The 21,611-nt window shown below is 52.6% G+C and overlaps 8 protein-coding genes across 8 annotated transcripts; 6 read left to right on the forward strand and 2 right to left on the reverse strand.

Annotated features, from left to right (window-relative positions):
* Nucleotides 1-358: 358 nt before the first annotated feature.
* On the forward strand, nt 359-5,115 carry CDR1_6 (pleiotropic drug resistance family ABC transporter; the record flags this gene model as incomplete). The annotated part of the gene is made up of 5 exons (XM_046089055.1): nt 359-963; nt 1,029-2,541; nt 2,605-4,095; nt 4,161-4,624; nt 4,692-5,115. 5 exons carry the CDS (start codon nt 359-361, stop codon nt 5,113-5,115), a joined length of 4,497 nt encoding a protein of 1,498 aa, XP_045945025.1.
* A 959-nt stretch (nt 5,116-6,074) lies between these two features.
* LDX57_007340 (uncharacterized protein) lies at nt 6,075-6,563 on the reverse strand (the record flags this gene model as incomplete). Its single annotated transcript, XM_046089056.1, has 1 exon — nt 6,075-6,563. The coding sequence occupies one exon, from the start codon at nt 6,561-6,563 to the stop codon at nt 6,075-6,077; it is 489 nt and encodes a 162-aa protein (XP_045945026.1).
* Nucleotides 6,564-6,926: 363 nt separating this feature from the next.
* On the forward strand, nt 6,927-8,270 carry LDX57_007341 (putative C2H2 finger domain protein; the record flags this gene model as incomplete). The annotated part of the gene is made up of 1 exon (XM_046089057.1): nt 6,927-8,270. The coding sequence occupies one exon, from the start codon at nt 6,927-6,929 to the stop codon at nt 8,268-8,270; it is 1,344 nt and encodes a 447-aa protein (XP_045945027.1).
* Nucleotides 8,271-10,311: 2,041 nt separating this feature from the next.
* Nucleotides 10,312-11,518, forward strand: LDX57_007342 (isocitrate lyase/PEP mutase family protein; the record flags this gene model as incomplete). Its single annotated transcript, XM_046089058.1, has 3 exons — nt 10,312-10,733; nt 10,806-10,861; nt 10,961-11,518. 3 exons carry the CDS (start codon nt 10,312-10,314, stop codon nt 11,506-11,508), a joined length of 1,026 nt encoding a protein of 341 aa, XP_045945028.1. The 3' UTR covers nt 11,509-11,518.
* Nucleotides 11,519-11,907: 389 nt separating this feature from the next.
* MES1 (methionine--tRNA ligase MES1) lies at nt 11,908-13,859 on the forward strand (the record flags this gene model as incomplete). The annotated part of the gene is made up of 2 exons (XM_046089059.1): nt 11,908-12,097; nt 12,196-13,859. 2 exons carry the CDS (start codon nt 11,908-11,910, stop codon nt 13,857-13,859), a joined length of 1,854 nt encoding a protein of 617 aa, XP_045945029.1.
* Nucleotides 13,860-14,672: 813 nt separating this feature from the next.
* LDX57_007344 (uncharacterized protein) lies at nt 14,673-16,955 on the forward strand (the record flags this gene model as incomplete). The annotated part of the gene is made up of 6 exons (XM_046089060.1): nt 14,673-14,843; nt 14,894-15,538; nt 15,613-15,628; nt 15,908-15,953; nt 16,260-16,382; nt 16,529-16,955. 6 exons carry the CDS (start codon nt 14,673-14,675, stop codon nt 16,953-16,955), a joined length of 1,428 nt encoding a protein of 475 aa, XP_045945030.1.
* Nucleotides 16,956-17,325: 370 nt separating this feature from the next.
* Nucleotides 17,326-18,381, reverse strand: RPN10 (proteasome regulatory particle base subunit RPN10; the record flags this gene model as incomplete). The annotated part of the gene is made up of 4 exons (XM_046089061.1): nt 17,326-17,883; nt 17,965-18,184; nt 18,257-18,295; nt 18,356-18,381. The coding sequence occupies 4 exons, from the start codon at nt 18,379-18,381 to the stop codon at nt 17,326-17,328; spliced, it is 843 nt and encodes a 280-aa protein (XP_045945031.1).
* A 370-nt stretch (nt 18,382-18,751) lies between these two features.
* On the forward strand, nt 18,752-20,030 carry LDX57_007346 (uncharacterized protein; the record flags this gene model as incomplete). The annotated part of the gene is made up of 3 exons (XM_046089062.1): nt 18,752-18,899; nt 18,964-19,255; nt 19,319-20,030. The coding sequence occupies 3 exons, from the start codon at nt 18,752-18,754 to the stop codon at nt 20,028-20,030; spliced, it is 1,152 nt and encodes a 383-aa protein (XP_045945032.1).
* Nucleotides 20,031-21,611: the final 1,581 nt, after the last annotated feature.

Here is a 21,611-nt window from a genome sequence, read left to right on the forward strand (position 1 = left end):
TATCGGGTCTCGCTTTAGCATTTCTGGAGTTAATGTTTATGCCTGTCGTGCTCGGATGCCGCCATTCCGTCTTCCGTACAAGGAAGGTTCCCCTGTCGACATGGGGGCCGGAGTACTTGTACTGTACACACGCCAGGCTCACGGCGCCATATAGAAATAAATTTCTTTCCGCTCCCTCTTCTTTGCTTGCTTTTCTTTCTGCGGCTCGGTCCTGAGCTTTCGTGATAAATCCCCCGTAAGGCTGCATGTGCGACTGCATGCGAATGTATTCGTTCCCCTGTTCCTCTTCTTGACTCTTTTCTGTTTTGGCGATGCCATCACCCCTCCATCTCTACTGGGTCTACGGTACGTCTTGAAGATGGGTCTCCAACCGACACCTCCTGCTCCCTTTGGAGCTTCTACGATTTCCAGCGACGCCGCCCTACAATTCGAGAATACCGTTCGCCGGCACACTCAAGAAACTCACTACGACCGGATCACCTCCATCGAAGAGAAGACCGACAGCTCGGATACCGCCGCTGCAGACTCGGAAGATGCCATCGAACGCGAAGATCAAGAGAAAATCACCGAATTGGCGCGCAGGTTCTCTCAGATCTCCCAGAAAAGCATCGGAGGGGATGGCACCAACACCTTTCTCAACCCCACGAGCGACCCGGAATTGGACCCAAACTCGGGTCGCTTCAACTCGCGCAAATGGACCAAGAACATGCTGCATATCACTTCACGCGACCCGGATCGCTATCCTCGGCGTACGGCAGGCGTGTCCTTTCGCAACCTGAACGCCTTTGGATATGGCACGGCCGCTGACTATCAAACCGACGTGGCCAACATGTGGCTGAAGGGCTTCGGCTGGTTTCGCAACGTGCTTGGATTCGGGAATAAAGTTCGCATTGATATTCTGCGGAATTTTGAAGGCTTTGTTCGTAGCGGAGAGATGCTGGTCGTGCTGGGTCGCCCGGGAAGGTAAGCATGGCTGAAATCGCGTTTGTCCTCCTGGTGTTTCTCTCCTCTAACCATGGTCCTTGTAGTGGTTGTTCGACGTTCTTGAAAACCATTGCTGGGGAGACCCATGGTCTCTGGCTGGATGAAGGGACTGATATACAATACCAGGGTATCTCTTGGGACGAGATGCACAGTCGCTTCCGTGGAGAGGTCATTTATCAGGCGGAAACCGAGATTCATTTCCCGCAGCTAACCGCAGGCGAGACACTACTGTTTGCAGCCCATGCTCGAGCCCCGGCCAATCGATTTCCCGGCGTATCTCGTGATCAGTACGCAATGCATATGCGAGACGTCGTTATGGCCATGCTGGGCTTGAGTCATACAATGAATACGCAGGTGGGCAATGAATTCATCCGCGGCGTGTCGGGAGGAGAACGAAAGCGAGTGAGTATTGCCGAGACGACTCTGTGTGGTTGTCCTCTGCAGTGCTGGGATAATAGCACCCGTGGCTTGGACAGTTCAACGGCTTTGGAATTCGTGAGAAACCTTCGATTGTCCACCGAGTATAGCGGGTCGACGGCAGTAGTTGCCATCTACCAAGCTAGTCAGGCCATCTATGATATCTTTGACAAAGCGATCGTTCTGTATGAGGGCCGCCAGATTTATTTCGGCAATGCCCATGACGCAAGGAGATTCTTCATTGACATGGGCTTCGACTGTCCGGATAGACAGACCACAGCAGATTTCTTGACCTCTCTGACGAGTCCCACGGAACGACGGGCTCGAAAAGGGTTCGAGCATCTCGTTCCTCGCACGCCTGATGAGTTCGCCGCTCGCTGGAGAGATAGCCTTGAGCGAAAGCAGCTCCTTGTGGACATTGACAATTTCCAAAATGAGTTCCCCATTGGCGCCGACAAAAGAAAGGAATTCGACCGCTCCCGTGCCGCAGAGAAGGCCAAGCGAACCCGGGCGGCTTCCCCGTATACCTTGTCCTACCTGGGCCAAATTCGTTTGTGTCTTTATCGAGGAGGTCTTCGCCTCAAGGGTGACATGAGCATGACCCTGACTACAGTCATCGGTAACAGTATCATGGCGTTGATTGTCGCAAGTGTGTTCTATAACTTGGACGAAACCACCGAAAGCTTCTTCTCCCGCGGCGCCCTGCTGTTCTTCGCCATTCTGCTCAATGCTTTTGCGAGCGCCTTGGAAATCTTAACCCTCTGGCAGCAACGGCCCATCGTGGAAAAACATGACAAGTATGCGCTTTATCACCCGTCGGCTGAAGCGATAAGCTCGCTGATCGTCGACCTTCCGGCGAAGGTGCTTGTGTCTATCGTCTTCAATATCATCATATATTTCATGACCAATCTCCGCCGTACACCTGGACACTTCTTCATCTTTTACCTCTTCTCCGTAACCACAACGTTGACCATGTCCAACATCTTCCGATGGATTGGTGCAATCTCACGGTCTATGGCTCAGGCTATGGTTCCATCTTCGATTTTCATGTTAATTCTGATTATTTACACGGGCTTTACCATCCCAGTTCGAGATATGCATCCATGGTTTCGATGGCTTAATTACCTGAATCCAATCGCGGTACGTCTTAACAGCTACTCTACCTTTCCATCAAGTCCCAGCAGCCGGCTGACTTTCTAATAGTATGCCTTTGAATCTCTCATGATCAACGAATACAGCCATAGACATTTCGATTGTGCCACTTATGTGCCTTCGGGACCAGGGTACGAAAACACGCCTATCTCCTCGAAGATTTGCTCTGGAAATGGTGCCGAAGCTGGCCTTGACTATATTGACGGCGATACCTATCTCAACACAACTTTTCAATACTATCATTCGCATTTGTGGCGCAATTATGGTATTCTTCTTGGGTTCCTTTTCTTCTCCTTGGCAGCCTATATTATTTGCAGCGAGTTGGTTCGAGCCAAGCCGTCGAAAGGTGAAATCTTGGTCTTTCCCCGCGGAAAGATCCCGGCGTTCACAAAGAAAGCCCACCAGGACGAGGAAGACGCGCCAACTGCTGAGAAACCGCAGCAACTGGAAAGCGAAGCTCAGGATCACACCGGTGCCATCGTTAAACAGACGTCGATCTTCCACTGGGAGGATGTCTGCTACGATATCAAGATCAAGGGACAGAATCGACGTATCCTGGATCATGTTGACGGCTGGGTGAAACCCGGGACGTTGACAGCCTTGATGGGTGTGACTGGGGCGGGAAAGACGTCCCTTTTGGATGTTTTGGCCAATCGTGTGACCATGGGAATTGTCACCGGTGATATGCTAGTCGACGGGCGCTTGCGGGATGACTCTTTTCAACGCAAAACCGGTTATGTTCAGCAGCAGGATCTACATTTGGAAACCAGCACTGTCCGGGAGGCACTGATTTTCAGCGCCTTGCTCCGCCAGCCGGCCAGCACCCCACGCCAGGAGAAGCTCGATTATGTGGAAGAAGTGATCAAAATGCTCAACATGCAGGAATACGCCGAAGCCGTCGTCGGGGTCCTGGGCGAGGGCCTAAACGTTGAGCAGAGAAAGAGATTGACTATCGGCGTGGAAATCGCGGCAAAGCCGGGTCTTCTGCTCTTTTTCGACGAACCGACATCCGGACTGGACAGCCAGACTGCGTGGTCCATCTGTTCCCTCATGCGAAAGTTGGCGGATCATGGTCAAGCCATTTTATGCACGATCCACCAGCCGTCCGCTATCCTGATGCAGCAGTTTGATCGGTTGCTATTTCTGGCTAAAGGAGGACGCACGGTCTACTTTGGCGAGCTCGGCCATAACATGGAGACCCTCATTAAGTATTTCGAGAAGAAAGGCTCTGCTAAATGCCCCCATAATGCGAATCCCGCCGAGTGGATGCTGGAGGTCATCGGTGCTGCCCCGGGGTCTCATTCAGAGCAAGACTGGGGAGAGGTCTGGAAAGAAAGCCCCGAGCGCGTTCAGGTTCGCCAGGAACTCGCCGACATGAAGGCCGAACTCTTGCAAAAGCCGCCGCCTCCTAAAACGGTTGAATACGGAGAATTCGCGATGCCGATTTGGTCACAATTCCTGATCTGTCTCCAACGAATGTTCCAGCAGTACTGGCGCAGCCCGGCGTACATCTATTCCAAAGCGACCACCTGCATTATTCCGGTGAGTATCACTTTTTCCCTCTAGAATAATCTCGTGCGACCGCATTGCTGACGATACATGTGTAGCCCTTGTTCATTGGTTTCACGTTCTGGCGAGAGCCGACGAGTTTCCAAGGCATGCAGAACCAGATGTTTGCCATCTTCATGTTGCTCGTTATCTTCCCCAACCTGGTCCAACAAATGATGCCATACTTCTGCACGCAGCGAGCTTTGTACGAGGTCCGCGAGCGGCCCTCCAAGGCTTATTCGTGGAAAGCGTTCATGATGGCCAGCGTTGTAGTCGAGTTGCCGTGGAATATCCTCATGGCTGTTCCTGCGTTTTTCTCCTGGTATTATCCGATCGGTCTCTACCGCAACGCCTATGCGACGGACGCGGTTACCGAGCGAGGGGGCACGATGTTCCTTCTAATTCTGATATTCATGATGTTCACCTCCACGTTCAGTTCGATGATCATTGCCGGGATCGAGAACCCGGAGACGGGCAGTAACATTGCGCAGTTGATGTTTTCACTGTGCCTCATTTTCAACGGGTATGCTGCCACCACCTCCCTTTACGCCATCATGAGATAGACGAGGGTATGCTGATGTCTGACATAGTGTCCTTGCAACTCCGGAGAGACTTCCCGGATTTTGGATTTTCATGTATCGGGTTTCCCCCTTTACATACCTGGTTAGCTCGGTTTTGTCAGTCGGATTATCCGGGACGGACGTTGAGTGCTCGGACATTGAACTCCTGCGTCTGCCGCCTCCTGAAGGACAGAATTGCTCTACCTTCCTTGGCCCCTTCGCCGAGATGGCCCAGAGTCGAATCATTAACCCTGAAGCTGACACGGAATGCCTGATGTGTACGTTTAAGAAAACGGACCAGTTCTTGAAAACACTCTCGATCAATTTCGACGATCGATGGCGCAACATCGGGCTGTTGTTCGTCTACATCGTTTTTAACGCCGTGGCCGCCGTCTTCCTGTATTGGCTGCTGCGTGTGCCCAAGAAGAAGTCGCGGAAGGAGAAGGAAGAGTAGACGCGTGGATTTGGACAATGTACAATAGCAGGATGTCTCATTGTTTATTTGCTTTTTCCATGTTCCACTCCATCACATTTTCTCCATTTCTGCATAAATCGCAAATATTTCCGCATACATAGCTAGTCGTCTCAGAATAATTACTCCTATCTTCCGCTCTGCACAGGGATGCATGCACATCAGCACCTAGAGAGCCCCGATAACTGCGGACGAGGATCCGACCGGGATTCCATGGGCTTACAGCGACGGGGAGTCGAATCCTTTGACCATTCACCCGGGTTGACACGCGAGATTGTTGGGACGGACCGCCGGATCTCTCAAGATCCGTACACCGACCGGAGTACTCGTCGTTAGTTAGGCCGTTAGTCTGTCTAGGACTCTAGTTATCATAAGGGTCTGACTAGTAGGACGCCGTTGCGGGACTGGAAATAAGCCTTGCAGAGCGAGCGAGAGACCGACGAAAAGGGGAGGGGGCCAAAATCAGGATGCTGATTTGCCCGCTCGATTAAACCCGATCTTTAAGCGGGGAGTGGAGCGGGACAGGAGGCAATCATCAATCATGGAATCGAGAGAGTTGGGAGACAACGAGGATTTTCATGACACGCGCGAAGGATGGGCAAATGTGGGAACTGTGGGTACCGCAAAAATTCCCCGAAAGGGTTTAGCGGAAGGAAGCGGTGAGGGGCCCGCTCAATGACTCAGCAGGACGGGGGAGATGATCTCATTCTGCGTTTTCTCCTCTTCTCTCTCTTCCTTTGTCTACTCACTCTCTCCTGTCGGTCTGTCTGTCATTATTGCTTTTTCCTCGGGCGCAAATGCGGGCAAACAAACAACTACGCCCTGTCAACATGCAGCTCTCTCATCCCTGGTTGCCCAACCAGCTCTGACGATTGTCCCCGCCCTTACCCTTTCCAGTAGCCGCTGGCTGTGTTGGTTCAACTTGCTTCCAATTCTCCGCGCTAGCGGGTCGGGTCCGTTCGGCTCTTTGGAAATCTGGGGGCCAAAATTCTCATGCCCATGACTTGGTCGGCCTGAGCTAACACTGCCTGTTTGCGGCTGACTTCTTGAGTCTCTGACCCCCTCCTTTTGGGCCCTTGGGCAATCGCCAAAATGCGCCCACGAGGTGCACCCTGGCACTTTCGATGGACTGATGAGGCTCCCCCAGAGATTAGAGGACTGCCTTCGGACCAATAACCTCCGTCAACACCCTGGCTGACTGTCTTCCCACGAGACAAGCCCATGCAACGGGTCAAGCCATCGCTGGTCCAAACGTAAATCATGGTTTCCAATCGATGCTCCAGTAATTTAAAATAAACAAAGAAAGAAAGGGGTGGGGCGGTGGGTGGATGGATCTGAATGGCCGAGCCACGGGCCATGGCCGGACTGCGCCAGATGGACATTGCCCACTGCTGCAGGGGCTTCTCGACTTCCTTCCAATCCATCCACATGACGAATCACCGTCGTTCATCTCCTTCTCCGCCTAGTTTTTCTTGAGGCTCAACACAATACCTATTCTCTGATCGTCGTACTGTTGTCCCGGTTAGGGTGCTTTGGTACTGGCTTCGCCCCGTGGATTCTCGACCGCGCGCGCATATATACTGGAATGGCCCCAGCTTGGGGGGTACCGGAAAAAAAAAGGAAAAGTTCATCGTTGCGCAGCTCATGCAATTCTCGACTCGTTATTCTCCTGCCTTCGACAGCACGTAGGCAGATTTTGCTACTGACAACCATTCCACTGCTGCGCCATGATGAATCACTTTCCACCATTTCCTGAACCCCAGTCTCAGCTCTCAGCCCCGGATCACCTCGCCATGCACCAGGATTACCAGCTCTACCCCTCCGATTCGGAGTCCTACGTGACTTCGATCGCTCAGCAATCGATGATGGGAGATCAATCCCAAGCTCCCTACAAAAGTCTTTATATGCTCTCGCCGGCCCCATGGCCACACAGTGCAGTCCGCCCGGATCAAGTCAGCTCTCTTCCCATGGATATGGCTTACCATCCAACCGTCGCCGACCTCTCGCCGTCGGCTTGGGGCGGCAACGTCTCGACCATCTCCGGACCCGAGAGCCCGCAGAGCAGTAGCAGCAGCTGGGTCAATGCTGACTGCTACATGTCTCCGCCCTACAGTTGCGACGACTCCTTGCTTCCGCCGCAGGAGTACTGGGATTCGCCTTCCCCGAGTGCCTCCGCTGATTTCGATCGCTCGGTGGCCCCGTCAGAAGTAGTACAACACTACCCCGACCCGGAGCCGATTGTTGGCTCGGGTTACGCGCCGCAGCCCATTGTCGGTAGCTTTTCGCTGCCACTGAATACCCCGGGCGCATTCGGCGATGCGTCGCCCTCACCGTCCTTGTCTGCCACTTTCCAAGAACCCGCTCCCTCCTCGCACGTCATGCCCGTGCCATCTCAGACCTCCGCCCCGAAGAACCTCAAGACCAAATCGTCGCACCGCGTGACCAAGCGCTCACCTGCGAAGAAGCCATCTCCGAAGACCGGGCCTACATCCGCGCCCCGCTGCACTGCTAAAACCAAGCCCACTGGCAAGAAGGCCTCCGAGGCCTCCAATCGACTCTTCGTATGCAGCTTTTCGCGGTACGGGTGCCCGAGCACCTTTGTTTCGAAGAACGAGTGGAAGCGACACGTCGCGTCGCAGCATGTCCAACTTGGGTTCTACCGATGCGACGTGGGACGCTGCAATCTGAATAACCTCAGCGGAGACAACCACCAGATGTCCGAAGACGGTGCTTCTTGCGACGAGGTCCGCCTGGTCAACGACTTCAACCGCAAGGACCTCTTCACGCAGCACCAGCGCCGTATGCACGCACCCTGGGTGAAGCGAAACCGCAAGCAGCCGGTGACCGAAGAGGAGCGGCATGAGTTCGAGCTTACCCTCGACGTCGTCCGCGCTCGCTGCTGGCACGAGCAGCGTACCGCGCCGCTCCGCAGCCAGTGTGGATTCTGCGGCCAGGAGTTCGTCGGGCTTCGCAGCTGGAACGAGCGCATGGAGCACGTTGGCCGACATTACGAGAAGCGCGACGTCTCTTTGGACGCCGAGGCTGAAGACCCGGCCCTGCGCGACTGGGCCATTGAATCCGGCGTTGTCCGTTTGGCGGAGGGTCAATGGAAATTGACTTCTCTTGTGGACAAATAAACTCATTCTTTCCTTTGTGTTCTCCCCCTTTCCCGTTTCGTCTCTTCCGATGATTGAACCATCCCTCCCACCTCATTCTACTCGCTTTGCATCCCCAACGATTGTGACGTTCCCAAATGTCCGTTCTGTTGGTTTACGATTGATGACCGATATCCTGTATTTCTGATCTTCTGAAGCTTACTTTGACGGTCTGTTCATATGTTTTTAATCACATTTTCTTTCCTTTTTTGGACTTTGATATTCTGCGCGAAATACCCAAGAGCAAGGAATGGTTTGAGGGAATGATAGATGGACTGGTTATCTTATATTATTTTTCGGATTCGCATAGCTGGTTATTTTTATTTTATTGCATCTCCAATTCAAGCTGTGAATTCTTCAATTAAAGTTCTTCAATTCTATCTAGAAGTCTGAACAAACATTTAACACTCGACCGCCGTATCCTTCAGACTTCATGCATCATGCACGCTGCAGTCTACTTACACACCGCTAAGCCCATCTCATCTACTCCTGCCAGAATAATCTTCACCCGTGAACCCTGACCTAGGGAATCCACTCAACCACCCTTATCGATCCTACAGCCTGCACAACATATTCTGTCAGTGTCACCTGCCACCTGTCAACGGTCAAACTTCACTAGGCAACCGAGACTAACTACTAGAGAGTAAGTACATACTAACCAAGGCCCGAACCGCACCGTAGCACTACAAGTATCTCTCCACAGCGGACCTTGACGGTCTCAACCCATCTGACCCGTTAGGAGCTGATCAGATCAGATCAAGCCTTGCCTAACTCAGCTCGGGTCTAGATTCTAGATCTTAGATCATGACAGGTCTGCACGCTACGTACTAACCTACTGACCAACAGACCAATCCACTAACTATGGAGTAACTAGCTAGCTAACCATGTGGACGCATAAAAAAACCCCGAAACATGTGGAGTACTGAGTAGATCATATGTAATGTATTATATCCGGAACAGGAACTATAGTCCAGCCTGATTATAGTTAGATGGAGCCGAGCCCGCAATGCAAGGCTGCAGCCTCGTCCGCGGTCCGGGGCCTGACGATCTGTGGTTACCTACTTGATCCTAGGGAGTAGGCGGGGTTTATCTAGTTAGTGAACTAGCTGGTTAGGGATTGGTGTAGGGGTCTGTGTTTGTTGTGTTTGAGAGTGGTATGGTGTTTCATCCGGACGGGGTATATGTGAGGTGGGTACCTACTTAGGGTTAGGTGTGTTGTACGTGTCAGGTGTGTAGGATGAAACTGGACGTTGGACGAGAGAGAGATAGAGAGAGTTTTGAAACGATGAGCTGTCTAAGTGGTGTGTTTATTTATTTTTTTCAAGAGAGTCCATAAGTCAGCCTCGCTTTCGAAGTATATATGAGAAATGTCACGGAATAGGGAGTATATATGTATGCATGTAGACCCCTAGCTCAATAAACTCGACAGAGAGCAGTTATTTCAAAGCAAATACATCTATACATATCCGGACTCGAAGGCGAGAGTACTGACATTCCAGTAGAGATCGATTAACGAGTAGATGATGATGTAGATATTTTGATGCCTGAGGTGTCATTCCCTCTCTCTCTCTCGGTGGTCACTTTTCTCTTCTCCTCCACCACATCACCGTATACTTCCCCGCATCTCAAACACCAACAAAGAATTCGAAAGCGGGGATCTTCCCGCAACAAGAAGCCATGCAAGATACTTGCGATGAATGGTAGGCAGGACGTATTCGAGGTATACAATCTCAGTCCCGCTGATTGGTCGAGCACGGTCCGATGCCGGATAGGCTTGTTGTCTGTTACATCACCGATCATCTGCACTCCTCACTGCTCCTCACTACGTTGTATGCACTTTCGTCCACAATTGACTTGTCTGCTACTGCGCCGTGAATAGCCGACCAGCTGCACAGGCTCCGATATAGGAGGGCCAGAGCGAGGATATATCAAGTCAGTTTACTGCGTATAGATCTAAATTATACAAGACCAACGCTTCTATATCTATTGAACTCACCGAAACATCCATATACCAATCTACAGCATGTCTACCCCCTACCCCTGGACTTTCCAAACCAACCAGCCGGCAGCGGGCATCAACACGGGCACAACCCAGGACTTCTCGATCACGATCCCGCAAGTCCGGGGCTCGATTCCCTCCTTCCAGGCCTCCCGGCTGCGATCCATGATGCAAGAGGCGCATGCAGACCCGAGCAAGATCGTAGCCCACGTCTGCAGCTACGACGCCCTGAGCTCGCGACTCTGTCAGGAAGCTGGCTTCCCGATCGTCTTCCTCGCCGGGTACGCAATGTCGTCGGCATTCGGGCTGCCGGATGCAGGATACATTGCGTTCCAGGAGGTCGCGGGGAAGATCCAGGAGACGGTCCGCGAGACATCGGTTCCTATTCTAGTGGATGGGGACACGGGGTATGGGAGTCCGATGAATGTGAGGAGGACGGTTCAGGGGTATGTATATGCATGCATGCAGATTTGACATGTGACAGTTGGGGGTCTAGGAAGCTGCTAATAATCGAGTAGGTTCGCCTTAGCCGGCGCAGCAGGAGTGATGATCGAGGACCAAACCTGGCCGAAACGTAAGGATCCTATCTTACCCAATCAAGCCTCTCCTCTACTTGCCCCGCCTTAGATTTGTACACTCCTAGAATCAAATTGTCCTACTAACAACCACCCAGGCTGCGGACACACCAAAGGCAAAGCCGTCGTCTCCCGCGACGAGGCCTACGCGCGGTGGCAAGCCGCCGTGGACGCGCGCAACGAAGGAACTGACATCTGGATCCTTGCGCGCACCGACAGCTACATGCACGGGTACGAGGAAGCGCTGACGCGGGCGCGCAAGGCGATTGAAATCGGCGTGGACGCGGTCTTCGTCGAGGCGCTCCCCGACCGGGCCGCGATGGCGCAGATGCGCGCGGACCTGGACTTCCCCATGCTGGCGAACATCATCGAGGGCGGGAAGACGGAGAACCTGTCAGCGAAGGAATTAGGCGAGCTGGGCTTCGCGGCCGTGGCCTATCCGTGGACGTTGGTGGCGGCGAAGTTGAAGAGTATTCGGGAGGCGTTGGAGGGGGTCAAGGGGTCCTTGTTGACCGGGAAGCCGCCGACCATTCTGTCGTATGGGGAGGTCTGTGAGGGGGTGGGGTTTAATAAGTATTATGAGTTGGAGGAGAGGTATCAGTATGAAGGGTCAGTGACGGGGACGAAGGGGTATCAGTTTGAGTAGTCAGTTGTGGCATCAGTTAGTAGTATATCTCTTATTAGAGCTCGGGTCTTTGGATTGAATATTGATGGAATAGGCATCAGAAACAGGCAGTAAGCCTCGTCAGAGTTATGGTGTAGTGTACTAAGGAAGATAAACAATTGATCAACGAGAGCGATATAGATCTGCTGACTAAGGCGAGGGGTAGACCACGTGACCATGAGTCACGAATGCGGGGCGAAAGGCGAGCAGAGAATTGAAGGCACGAGAGAAGCTTATCGCACAACTCCAAAGTCGGCTTTACGTTCTTCCCTGCGTTTTCGACTTCTGCCAGAGCTGCTTCACGCTCCCAACAACCCCCTCATATACTTTCCCCTCTGGCCCTGTCTCCACCACCCTTCCCACCGAGAGTCCCGGATCAAAATGGCCGAATCGCAAAAGTCGAAAGCTCCGGTGCTGCCCCAGCCTGGACAGCGCAACATCCTTATCACTAGTGCTCTGCCCTACGTGAACAATGTCCCGCATCTTGGAAATCTTATAGGTTCGGTGCTGTCGGCCGATGTCTATGCTAGATACTGTCGAGGCCGTGGTCTCAATACGCTCTATGTCTGCGGTAAGTTGCTTGGCTTGTTGGTCTTGATCTAAATTTTATATATCTTCGTTTGCTCTGTTCGAAGGAAGAATTTCAGCTGATGTGTTGCTTTCCGCCAGGTACCGATGAGTATGGCACGACGTCCGAGGCCAAGGCCCTGCAGGAAAAGATGACCCCGAAGCAGCTTTGCGACAAGTACTATGAGATCCATGCCGGTGTCTACAAGTGGTTCAACATTAGCTTCGACATCTTCGGCCGCACAACGACCGACCTCCAGACCGAGATCACCCACGACATCTTCCTCAAGCTCCACAAGAACGGCTTCCTGTCCGAGAGCATGACGACGCAGCTCTACTGCGAGGAACACAAGTCCTTCCTGGCGGACCGTTTCATCCAGGGTGAATGCCCCAACTGCAAGTACCCCGAAGCCTACGGTGACCAGTGCGATCTGTGCGGTCAGCTGCTGGATCCCTTGGACCTGAAGAACCCCCGTTGCAAGGTCGACGGCGCCACTCCCGTCCCCAAGGATACGAAACACACCTTCTTGGACCTGGACAAGCTCCAGCCCGAAATCGAGGCGTTTAACAATGAGTCTATGGTGAAGGGTGGATGGTCGAATAACGGCAGGGATATTACTGGCGCTTGGTTGAAGGAGGGCTTGAAGCCTCGAAGCATCACCCGTGATATTAAGTGGGGTACCTCGGTCCCTCTGCCTGGCTACGAGGAGAAGGTGATCTACTCGTGGTTCGATGCCTGTATCGGGTATCCCTCCATCACCGCCAACTACACCGACCAGTGGGAGAAGTGGTGGCGCAACCCCGATGACGTCCAGCTCTACCAGTTCATCGGAAAGGACAACGTTGCCTACCACTCCGTTATGTTCCCGGGTACTCAGATCGGCACCCGGGACAAGTGGACCAAGGTCCACCACCTCTCGACCACCGAATACCTCACCTACGAGGGCGGCAAGTTCTCCAAGTCTCGTGGCATCGGCGTGTTTGGAGACTCTGCCGAGAAGACCGGCGTCCCCGCTGACGTCTGGCGTTACTACCTGGTCTCGCACCGGCCGGAGACCAGCGACAGCGAGTTCAACTGGGACTTGTTCATCAGCTGCAACAACAACCTGCTCCTGAAGAACCTTGGAAACTTCGTCAGCCGTGTGGTGAAGTTCGTGAACTCGAAGAACTACGACAACATCGTGCCGGACTACACCAAGTTCTCCGACCCCTCCTTCGATGCCGCCAGGGAGGAAATCAACGGTCTCCTTGCCGAGTACGTCCAGAGCCTCGACGCCGTCAAGCTGCGCGCCGGTGTGGAGAAGGTGCTGCAGATCTCTCAGAAGGGTAACCTGTTCCTGCAATCCAACGGCCTCGACAACAAGCTGGCGGAGACCGAGCCTGAGAAGTGTGCCGCTGTCATTGGCTTCGCTCTCAACCTCATTCACCTGATTGCCGCTCTTATCGCGCCTTACATGCCCGCCACCGCCGATGCCGTCAACGAGATGCTCCGCGTGGAGCCTCTCCGCATTCCCGACGAGTGGAAGGCCGACTCCGTCAAGCCTGGCCACGAGATCGCCAAGGCCAAGTACCTGTTCAGCAACATCAAGGCCGAGAAGGGCAAGGAGTGGAGAGACATGTTCGGCGACAAGGAGGCCAAGAAGGCTAAGGAGGAGGCCGCCGCGAAGAAGGCCGCTAAGAAGGCCGCCATGAAGGAGAAGTCCAAGAAGGGAGGCGACGCGAAGCCGGAGACCAAGCCGGAGGCCAAGCCGGAGACCAAGGCATAAAAAGCGTGATCTTTTTCTGCTCGAAGAAGGGGACTAGACTCTAGATCAGAGTGAAGGAAGAGTTGCATTTTACGGAGAAACAGGAGGGGGTGGGGCGCAATAGATGTCCCGACGACCATTTCAACACTTTCAACAAAAACGGGAAGTCGCCAGCGGAGTTGCGGTATACATACCTAACTAACGAATGATTGATTACGTTTTATTCGGATATAGGGGGGTTGCTATTCAACAGTTATTTTGTTTTCTTCTAGCAAGATTTGACCGGAATGATATCTACGAATTGGAAAGAAAGGGATCTTCTCTACTAGATACTACTACAATACCAGTAACTGCGATGGCATGCTGACAAAGTAGTGGCGCAGTGACATGATGTATGATGTAGATGCTCCAGTCTTGAATACTGATGTACCTCAAGGTCAGAGGGCCCGGCGATAAGGCCTAGATTCGGTCGAACTCTCGGCGATAAGTCAATGCCGACCTTCTGCGGCCTCGGCTGCCTTTCCGGGACTAGCCCCGGGCGATCCAGATCACGGGGTTGCCTGAGGTGTCTCCGAGTCTTCGGTCTATCCTCCACATCGTCCACACCAGCGTCATCAGCTTATACTGAACGGAGCCTAGAACAATTTCATGTCTCGGTATACTATGCGAGCATCTGTCTGCTGGAGAGCGAGAATGGACGGTCACACCTTATCTCCGATAGCATGGGGTGACATCGGCATGTGAACCCTCGAGAGCGAATATCTTCGGGGAATTCTGGTTCTCGGCGATTACCCTACATCACAGGAATCTTGTGACAGTCTCGATGCTCTATATATGCAGGATACGGGATATAAGTATGGCATATCAGTCGTTGCCCCCCTCAGTCCAATTCGAAAGCATTGGATCCATCCTCCGTTTCCTTCTACCTCATATAGTTTCTCTACTTCCATAAACAATACAAATCCCTACACAACAGCCAATCCACCCAATATGTCTATCGAACAGGTACGTCCCACTCACCACCCTCCTCTCCCCCCATACTCACTCCCTCCCAGACCATCGAATCCAAAGCGCAAGCTCTCCACACACACATCTTCTCCCAACCCCAAGCCCAATACACCAACAACCCATGGGCCCTAGTCACCGCAATCGAGGAATACGCCCTCGCCAACAAAATGATGACCTACCGCGATGGCAAGATCCAAGCCACGAAAGCGCAGCTCGAGCGCATGCCCCGCGCCCCAACCAGCCTGCTCGAATTCGGCACCTACGTCGGCAACTCCGCCCTCGCATGGGGTGCCATCTTGCGTGATCTTAACCCCGGTGCTGAGTTGCCAAGCGTGTACACGTTTGAGCTGAGCGCCGTGAACGCTGGCATCGCGCGGGACTTTATTCGTCTTGCGGGTCTGCAGGATATCGTGCATGTCGTGGAGGGGCAGAGCTCGGAGTCCTTGCGCGCGCTGCATGCGGAGGGCAAGTTGACGAAGGACAGCGTGGATGTGGTCTTCTTTGATCACTGGGAGAAGTTCTATGTGCCAGATCTGAAGATCGTGGAGGAACTGGGATTGTTGAGGGTTGGAGGGCTCGCGGTGGCGGATAATACAGATATCCCTGGGGCGCCGGAGTATGTGGAGTATGTTCGGGGGAGTAAGAGGTATCAGACGGAGGTGATTGATCTGGAGGAGTTGAAGCCTATGCCGGTAAGTTTCTCCTCTTTCCAAGTTCTTGGGGGGTTGTGCTTTGGTTGGATGCTGACTTGCTGTTCTCTGTTCAGACCATCGTGATGATTAGTACTTTGGTTGGCGAAGAATAAACTCATGATGGTATGATGGTATGATGGAAGTGATTTGGTACTGTTTTGAAATGGAGTAATGATTTTGTTCATCTTTATGTTCTCTGATCTAATATCTCCAGAAATGCTCGACCCTTGGGCTATGTTACCTGTAGAAGTAAAAAGAGTATAAGCCAACTAAAAGCCCACAGCACTAAGAACCAGAACCATATGCGCCTCTACCCCACGCAAGGCGGTCAACCCAAACTGCCCGCCTGACCGGGTGCGGTATAAACAGGCCGCAAACCTCCGCCTCCGCATCGCGATTCCATCTCAACAATGATGTAGATCATCCTCTCTCTCGTTCTCCCTCCTCGTCTCCAACCCACCAATTCCTCTTCTCCCCGCCAAGTAATGCTGCATAGACAGTAGCGTATACTCACTCTCTCTCCGACAGGGACAGCAATTGTCCGCCTCCATCCATTCATTCCATCATGTACGTTTCGGTTATCTGTCTTACTGACTGACTGGCCGGCCAGCTGTTATAACGCTATTCCCCCTCCCTTCACCCTGCGCAAACTGCATGGTTGCAACGAACCTGAAGCCAAGTAACACAATATCAAGACTTGAAGCTAACACATTTTTTCCAGGACCGTCTTCTCCCTCATCATCATCAACAAAGCCGGCGGGTTAGTCTACCAACGCGAATTCCAGCCCGGGCTCCGCAAACTCTCGACGAACGATTATCTCGTCCTAGCAGGAACATTTCACGGGTATGTCCTGTCCTGTCTTGTCCTCCTTCTACCTTCATACACCAGTCAGTCAGACGGCCAGCCAGACGGCCAGATAGCTAGACGTCCCATAGAGCCACCCACCCCATCCACAACCCAAACAACATCCACTAATCCAACAAAAACAGAGTCCACGCCATCACCCGCTCCATAACCCCCCGAATCCCCATCACCTCGACCCTCCCTCCCACGGCCGCGACCGCATCCTCCTCCCCCTCAACAGTGCCATCCCCCTCAGGGACATCAACACCAACCACCTCCTCCACAACACCAAGCGCAACAGCACACTCGTTCCCGCTCCCCGGCGTCCCCGTAACAGGGCTCGAGACGCTCGAAACAGACAAGTTCCGTCTGACGTGTTTCCAGACGCTCACGGGGACGAAGTTCCTGCTGTTTACGGACCCGATGATGGGGAATATTGATTCGGTGATGGGGAAGATTTATGAGTTGTATGCGGACTATGTTATGAAGAATCCGTTTTATCAGTTGGAGATGCCCGTGCGGTGTGAGGCGTTTGATCGTCACTTGGGGGGGTGGTTGAGGGGGAGGACGTGATTGATATGATTGTTTGGTCGGGTTTGGTGGTTAAGGGATGGGATGGGATGGATTTGACTCCCCTGGACTGGGGGATTAATGATTGCATTGATGACAACTTGTTGGTTTCTTTTTTGTAATTACATTCATGATTTTTCATTTTTTTTACTCATTTTTTCTTGTCTACTCGTTGAGATAGCGGGCGATCATATAGTGCAGACATAGATCAAGTCATCCTTCCAAAAGCGTCGCGGTGAAAACGCTTTCTAGAATTACAAAACGAAAAAGATGAGTAGGTACGAGCGAAACCAAATACAGAAAGAAAGAACAACGCCGGGTATGCATCAACGGTCATCCTCAGAAGAAATAAAACTGCATCGAGTCTCCCTCTTTACGCGGTGTCCATCTTATCGCCGTCTTCTTTCTTGTCTTTGCCGCTCGATTCGCCCGATTGGCCTTCCTCGGGGATGTTGTCCAGGTTCTCTTTCCGTTCTTGCTCCTCGCGCTCCTTCTTCTCTTTCTCCTGTCGGTTCTTCTCCTCCTCCAAAGACAAACGCAGCGCGAATGCCAGCTCGGGGTCGTTCTCGGCCGCATCTTCAAATCCAAAGCCACCGGCATCACCGCCTTCACCGGCCGCGCCCTCAGCCCCGGCGTTATCGGCACCCAGGATGGGTGTGACCTGGAGCTCCTCGCTGAGCAGGTTAGGTCCGGGGGGGATGATGGCCAGATGCGATCCATCGCCACCCTTGACGTTCTCGACGAAGGCCTCCAGTTTCTTCGTTTGGTCGGATTCCAGGTCCCCGAAGGCGATCACGTCGATGGATACGTTGTTCTTCTTCATCTTCTTCGCCAGTTTCACCAGCGTCTTCTCGTCTTCTTCAATGGGCGAGCATGAGAACACGATAATGCGTTGACGCTGCGACTTCTCGGAGCGGTGTTTCAGGGCCAACTACACTCCGCATCGATGGTTAGCCTGACGTTCTTGTATCTCTCTCGACAATTCATTCAGATCACGGAGCATAAAACATACCCCGGCAACTTGTATACTGGAGCTAAGGTGGGCGGTGCCGTGGATCTTCGTGCGGTGCAGACCGGATAGGATTCCGCCAAAGTCGGTCGTAAACGTCGAAAGAACCTCGGGGCCCTTGCCGCCCATGCTCATGAGACCGACGGCCGATTGAGGGTGTACACGCATCTTGGCGGTATGGATGACGCTGACGGCGTCGATCTGCGCTTGCCATCGTGTCGAGCTGGAAGCTAGCTGTTAGGCGGGCTGCGGCCCAGAACTGGCTCGGGGCGGCCATCAGGCGTGATAGACTTACGTATAATCTCCGTTTCGACTGCTTTCGCTATTGTCGACACTGTAGAGACTGTTAGTTTAGGCCCATGGAGCTTGGAGATGGAGATGGAGCAGGACGGACATGATCATGGTTGCTTCGAGCGACATCTTGGCGACGGTGTGTCGGTGGGTGGGGAATAGTAGATACTGGAATGTTTCGGATGCACAGAGCAAGATTGAGGAGTGTAGAGAAAGCTCTTGAAGCTGTCTTGGGCTGCAAAGCGATGGGGGAAAGGTGGAAAGGATGGTAGATGGAGGTGGGAGAGCTGGGCGGAAGTGAGAAGGCGAGAGATGCCACACCCTCGGGAGCTAAGATCGATTAAGTCAGCGCTTGTTTATCCCTTCCTTTCCTCTCTCTTCCACCACGCGCTCGCCCTCTCTTCTTCCACCCTCAACTTCCCCCACCTGCTACTCCCAACACCAGCTCGGTCGACGAATTACTCCCTGCGGTCCGATTTCATATCAACGTGAAATCACAATGGCTCCTCTAGGAACCAAGCGCAAGTCTGCCGAAGACGCGTACCCCAGCAACGAGGCTCGAACACCCACATCCAGCCCCCCTCAAAAGAAACTCCGGATCACACGAAACCAGAAACAGGCTTTGATCGATAATCTGCAGCTTGAAAGTACGACTCCACATCTGTCTCTTCATTTATCAAACTAGCGACAAACCCACACTAACAACCACAGTCACTGAACGCGCCCGCAAACTTCGCGCGCAGTATGCCCTTCAGGCAAGTGACCTCCGCGCTCGAATCGAACGACGCATCAACCGAATTCCCGTAGCTCTGCGCAAGGCGAATATGGGCGAGTTGCTGGAGAAGCACAATGCAGCGATCCGGGCACAGCACGAGAACGGCTCGCCCAGGAAACACATCAGCCCCATCAAGGGATCCCGGGGCCTTACGACCCTTTCCATGAGCCCTGCGAAGCAAAGGGCTGCTGCTGCTAGCCCTCAGACGCGCAGGGTCAAGAAGCAAAGGTAGAACTGCGCTCATGTCTACCATCTTTTCTAAAGCCCGAGCCGTACTGACTGAAATCACAGCCACGAAGGTCATTACTCCGACAAGGAGAACGCCCCGGCTGCAGGCGAATCTCTCGACGTATTGAAGAACCCCAAGAGACGCGGAAAGCCCGGGGCCGCAGCTGGTACTTCGCGCGTCGTGTCCCAAGAAGTGAGAGGGGCCGACTTCCGGATTTTGTCCCCCAAGTCCTCCAACTCCCGAACCTATCCCCAATCGCCATTGCGAGCCTCTCCCGAAAAGCCCCAAACCTCGTCCTACCTGTCGCGACCCATGTCGCCGCTGAAGCCGTCCAGTCCGCTCAAGTCGACGTCCGCTGCTCTGCCTGGGTCGGCTGTGCGATCTGCGCGTGCTGCTCCCTCGGCCGCTACCTCCATTCGACCCCCTTCGCAAGCGCAAACCAAGCGACCGGTGAGTCGGGCTGCGACGAGTGTGCGGTCCGTCCAGTCGCCTTTGCCGCGCCCTGCTACGCGCCAATTAGAGCGCCGAGGCAGCGTCTCGTCCTCCGCATCGTCCGGGACAACCGTTGCCAAGCCGACGCGCACTGGCACCGGTGCCCGAAAGGCGACCACCACGTCCACGTCCAGCGTCCCCGCCAAGAAGACCGTCGCGCGCAACCAGGTCCCTTCCACCTCTGCTAAGAGGATTACGACATCGGCAACCAGGAAAGCCACCGCGCCCGCAGGAGGCGAAGCTCCAACAACGGGCCGTAGGGTGTTGCGGAAACGCGCTTAGACAGGGACCTTATACTTACGTCCATGGGGAAAAAAGTTAGGTCTTGAACTATGGCTGGTATGACTGAATTACTCGGGAGTTGAAACAATCGGCGTATTATGGGATGGTTGGTTATATAGGAGTTTCGAACTTTACTATGCAGAAGCATATTTTGTGGGCTTGTCTTTCTTGATTGAAGAAATTTCTAGCTTATCGTTATCGCGCGCGTGCTTTATCTGGATTTTTGTCTGGTGTTTCATTGGCATTGATTAAATACTTATTGGGACTTGGTACCTAATCGAACTGCGACTTCTTCTTTGCATATTTCATGCATGTAGAATTGCCTTGAAAATTCCCCAACTCTACGTATTAAAATCATTTAGCGCGGTCGAGCGGTCAATTCCAACCCGTCTTGTTCTTGTTACAATTATCCCTGAATTTACACCCAAGTAGATCGCCATGAACCCAACCCTGAACCATACGGAATGAATCCATGCTACAACTGACTACCTACAAGGTAAGCCAAGGCAGGTAAGCGATGCAATAAACAGCATTATGAATTATGTCGATCTACAAAACGCCCAACAAACTCCTAAATAAATCAAGCCTATCCTACCTTACCTGATATCATCCATTTGCTACTCTGACAAGACCTAGATTCTCAAAATCAGTCTAGTTTAGTACGCAACCTGCTTCTCGAAAGGAAAACGGGGACCTATTATCACATGTCCTCTCCTCTCGTATCTCATACATCTCTTCGTTATGAGTGATACAAAAACCAAGCGAGCAAGCACCGGAATATGAGAGTAGATCGTAGATGAAAAAGTCCATGTCGAGGCAAAGGTAAAGGTAAAAGCGAGCCAAAGCCCACCAGAAGAAAATGACTTAAGAATCTCAGCTACTGTAGGCTGCAGATTGTATTGAATGAATAGAATGAGGGAGTAAAACGAAAAATGGTTTAGTTAAGAAACGGAAAGAAAAAGAGGAGTATAGAAGAAGTAAGAAAAAGCTATCAGCACAGGTATCTTGCAGTCACAACTGACCGGCTGGACAAGAAAATAGAAAGGGAAAAAAAACAGAGCAGGTCTTGTACTCGATTAATCAATTACCTCACGTCGCAATCAATGGGAGGTGATAGTGTTGGAGCATGCCCGAAAGCTCGCTCGCCGAGGAAGGGAAATAAAGAAGATGCCAAAGGGGCAAAAGAACAGTCCATCAAAGGAAAGGAAGAGATAAGAAAGGTCAAGAAACTAAGGGAATGAGATAGAGAAAGAATGCCAAGGTTAGATGAAGAGAAAAAGAAAAACAAACTGAAATGGAAATATTCACGCTAAGGTTTCCGGTGATGCGATGATAAAGTATGCGGGATGGGTGAGGAAAGAAGAGATGATAGTGCAAGATTCGTATCCACGGTGGACACAAATCCAGGGATAAAACCAACTGAATGACCACAAATCATCATGCCAAGAAAAAACAAGAACGAGTCACTCCGAATCTCGCCGTCGAATGTATTACACTTTTAAGTGATGGTGGGCAAGGAAGATAGGAAAGAAAAGAAAAGAAAACGTCCACACGTCGGATTAAAGCAGGTCAGCCAGATGT

Source organism: Aspergillus melleus (genome assembly GCF_016097325.1).
Source record: "Aspergillus melleus strain CBS 546.65 chromosome Unknown contig4, whole genome shotgun sequence".
Lineage (NCBI taxonomy): Eukaryota > Fungi > Ascomycota > Eurotiomycetes > Eurotiales > Aspergillaceae > Aspergillus > Aspergillus melleus.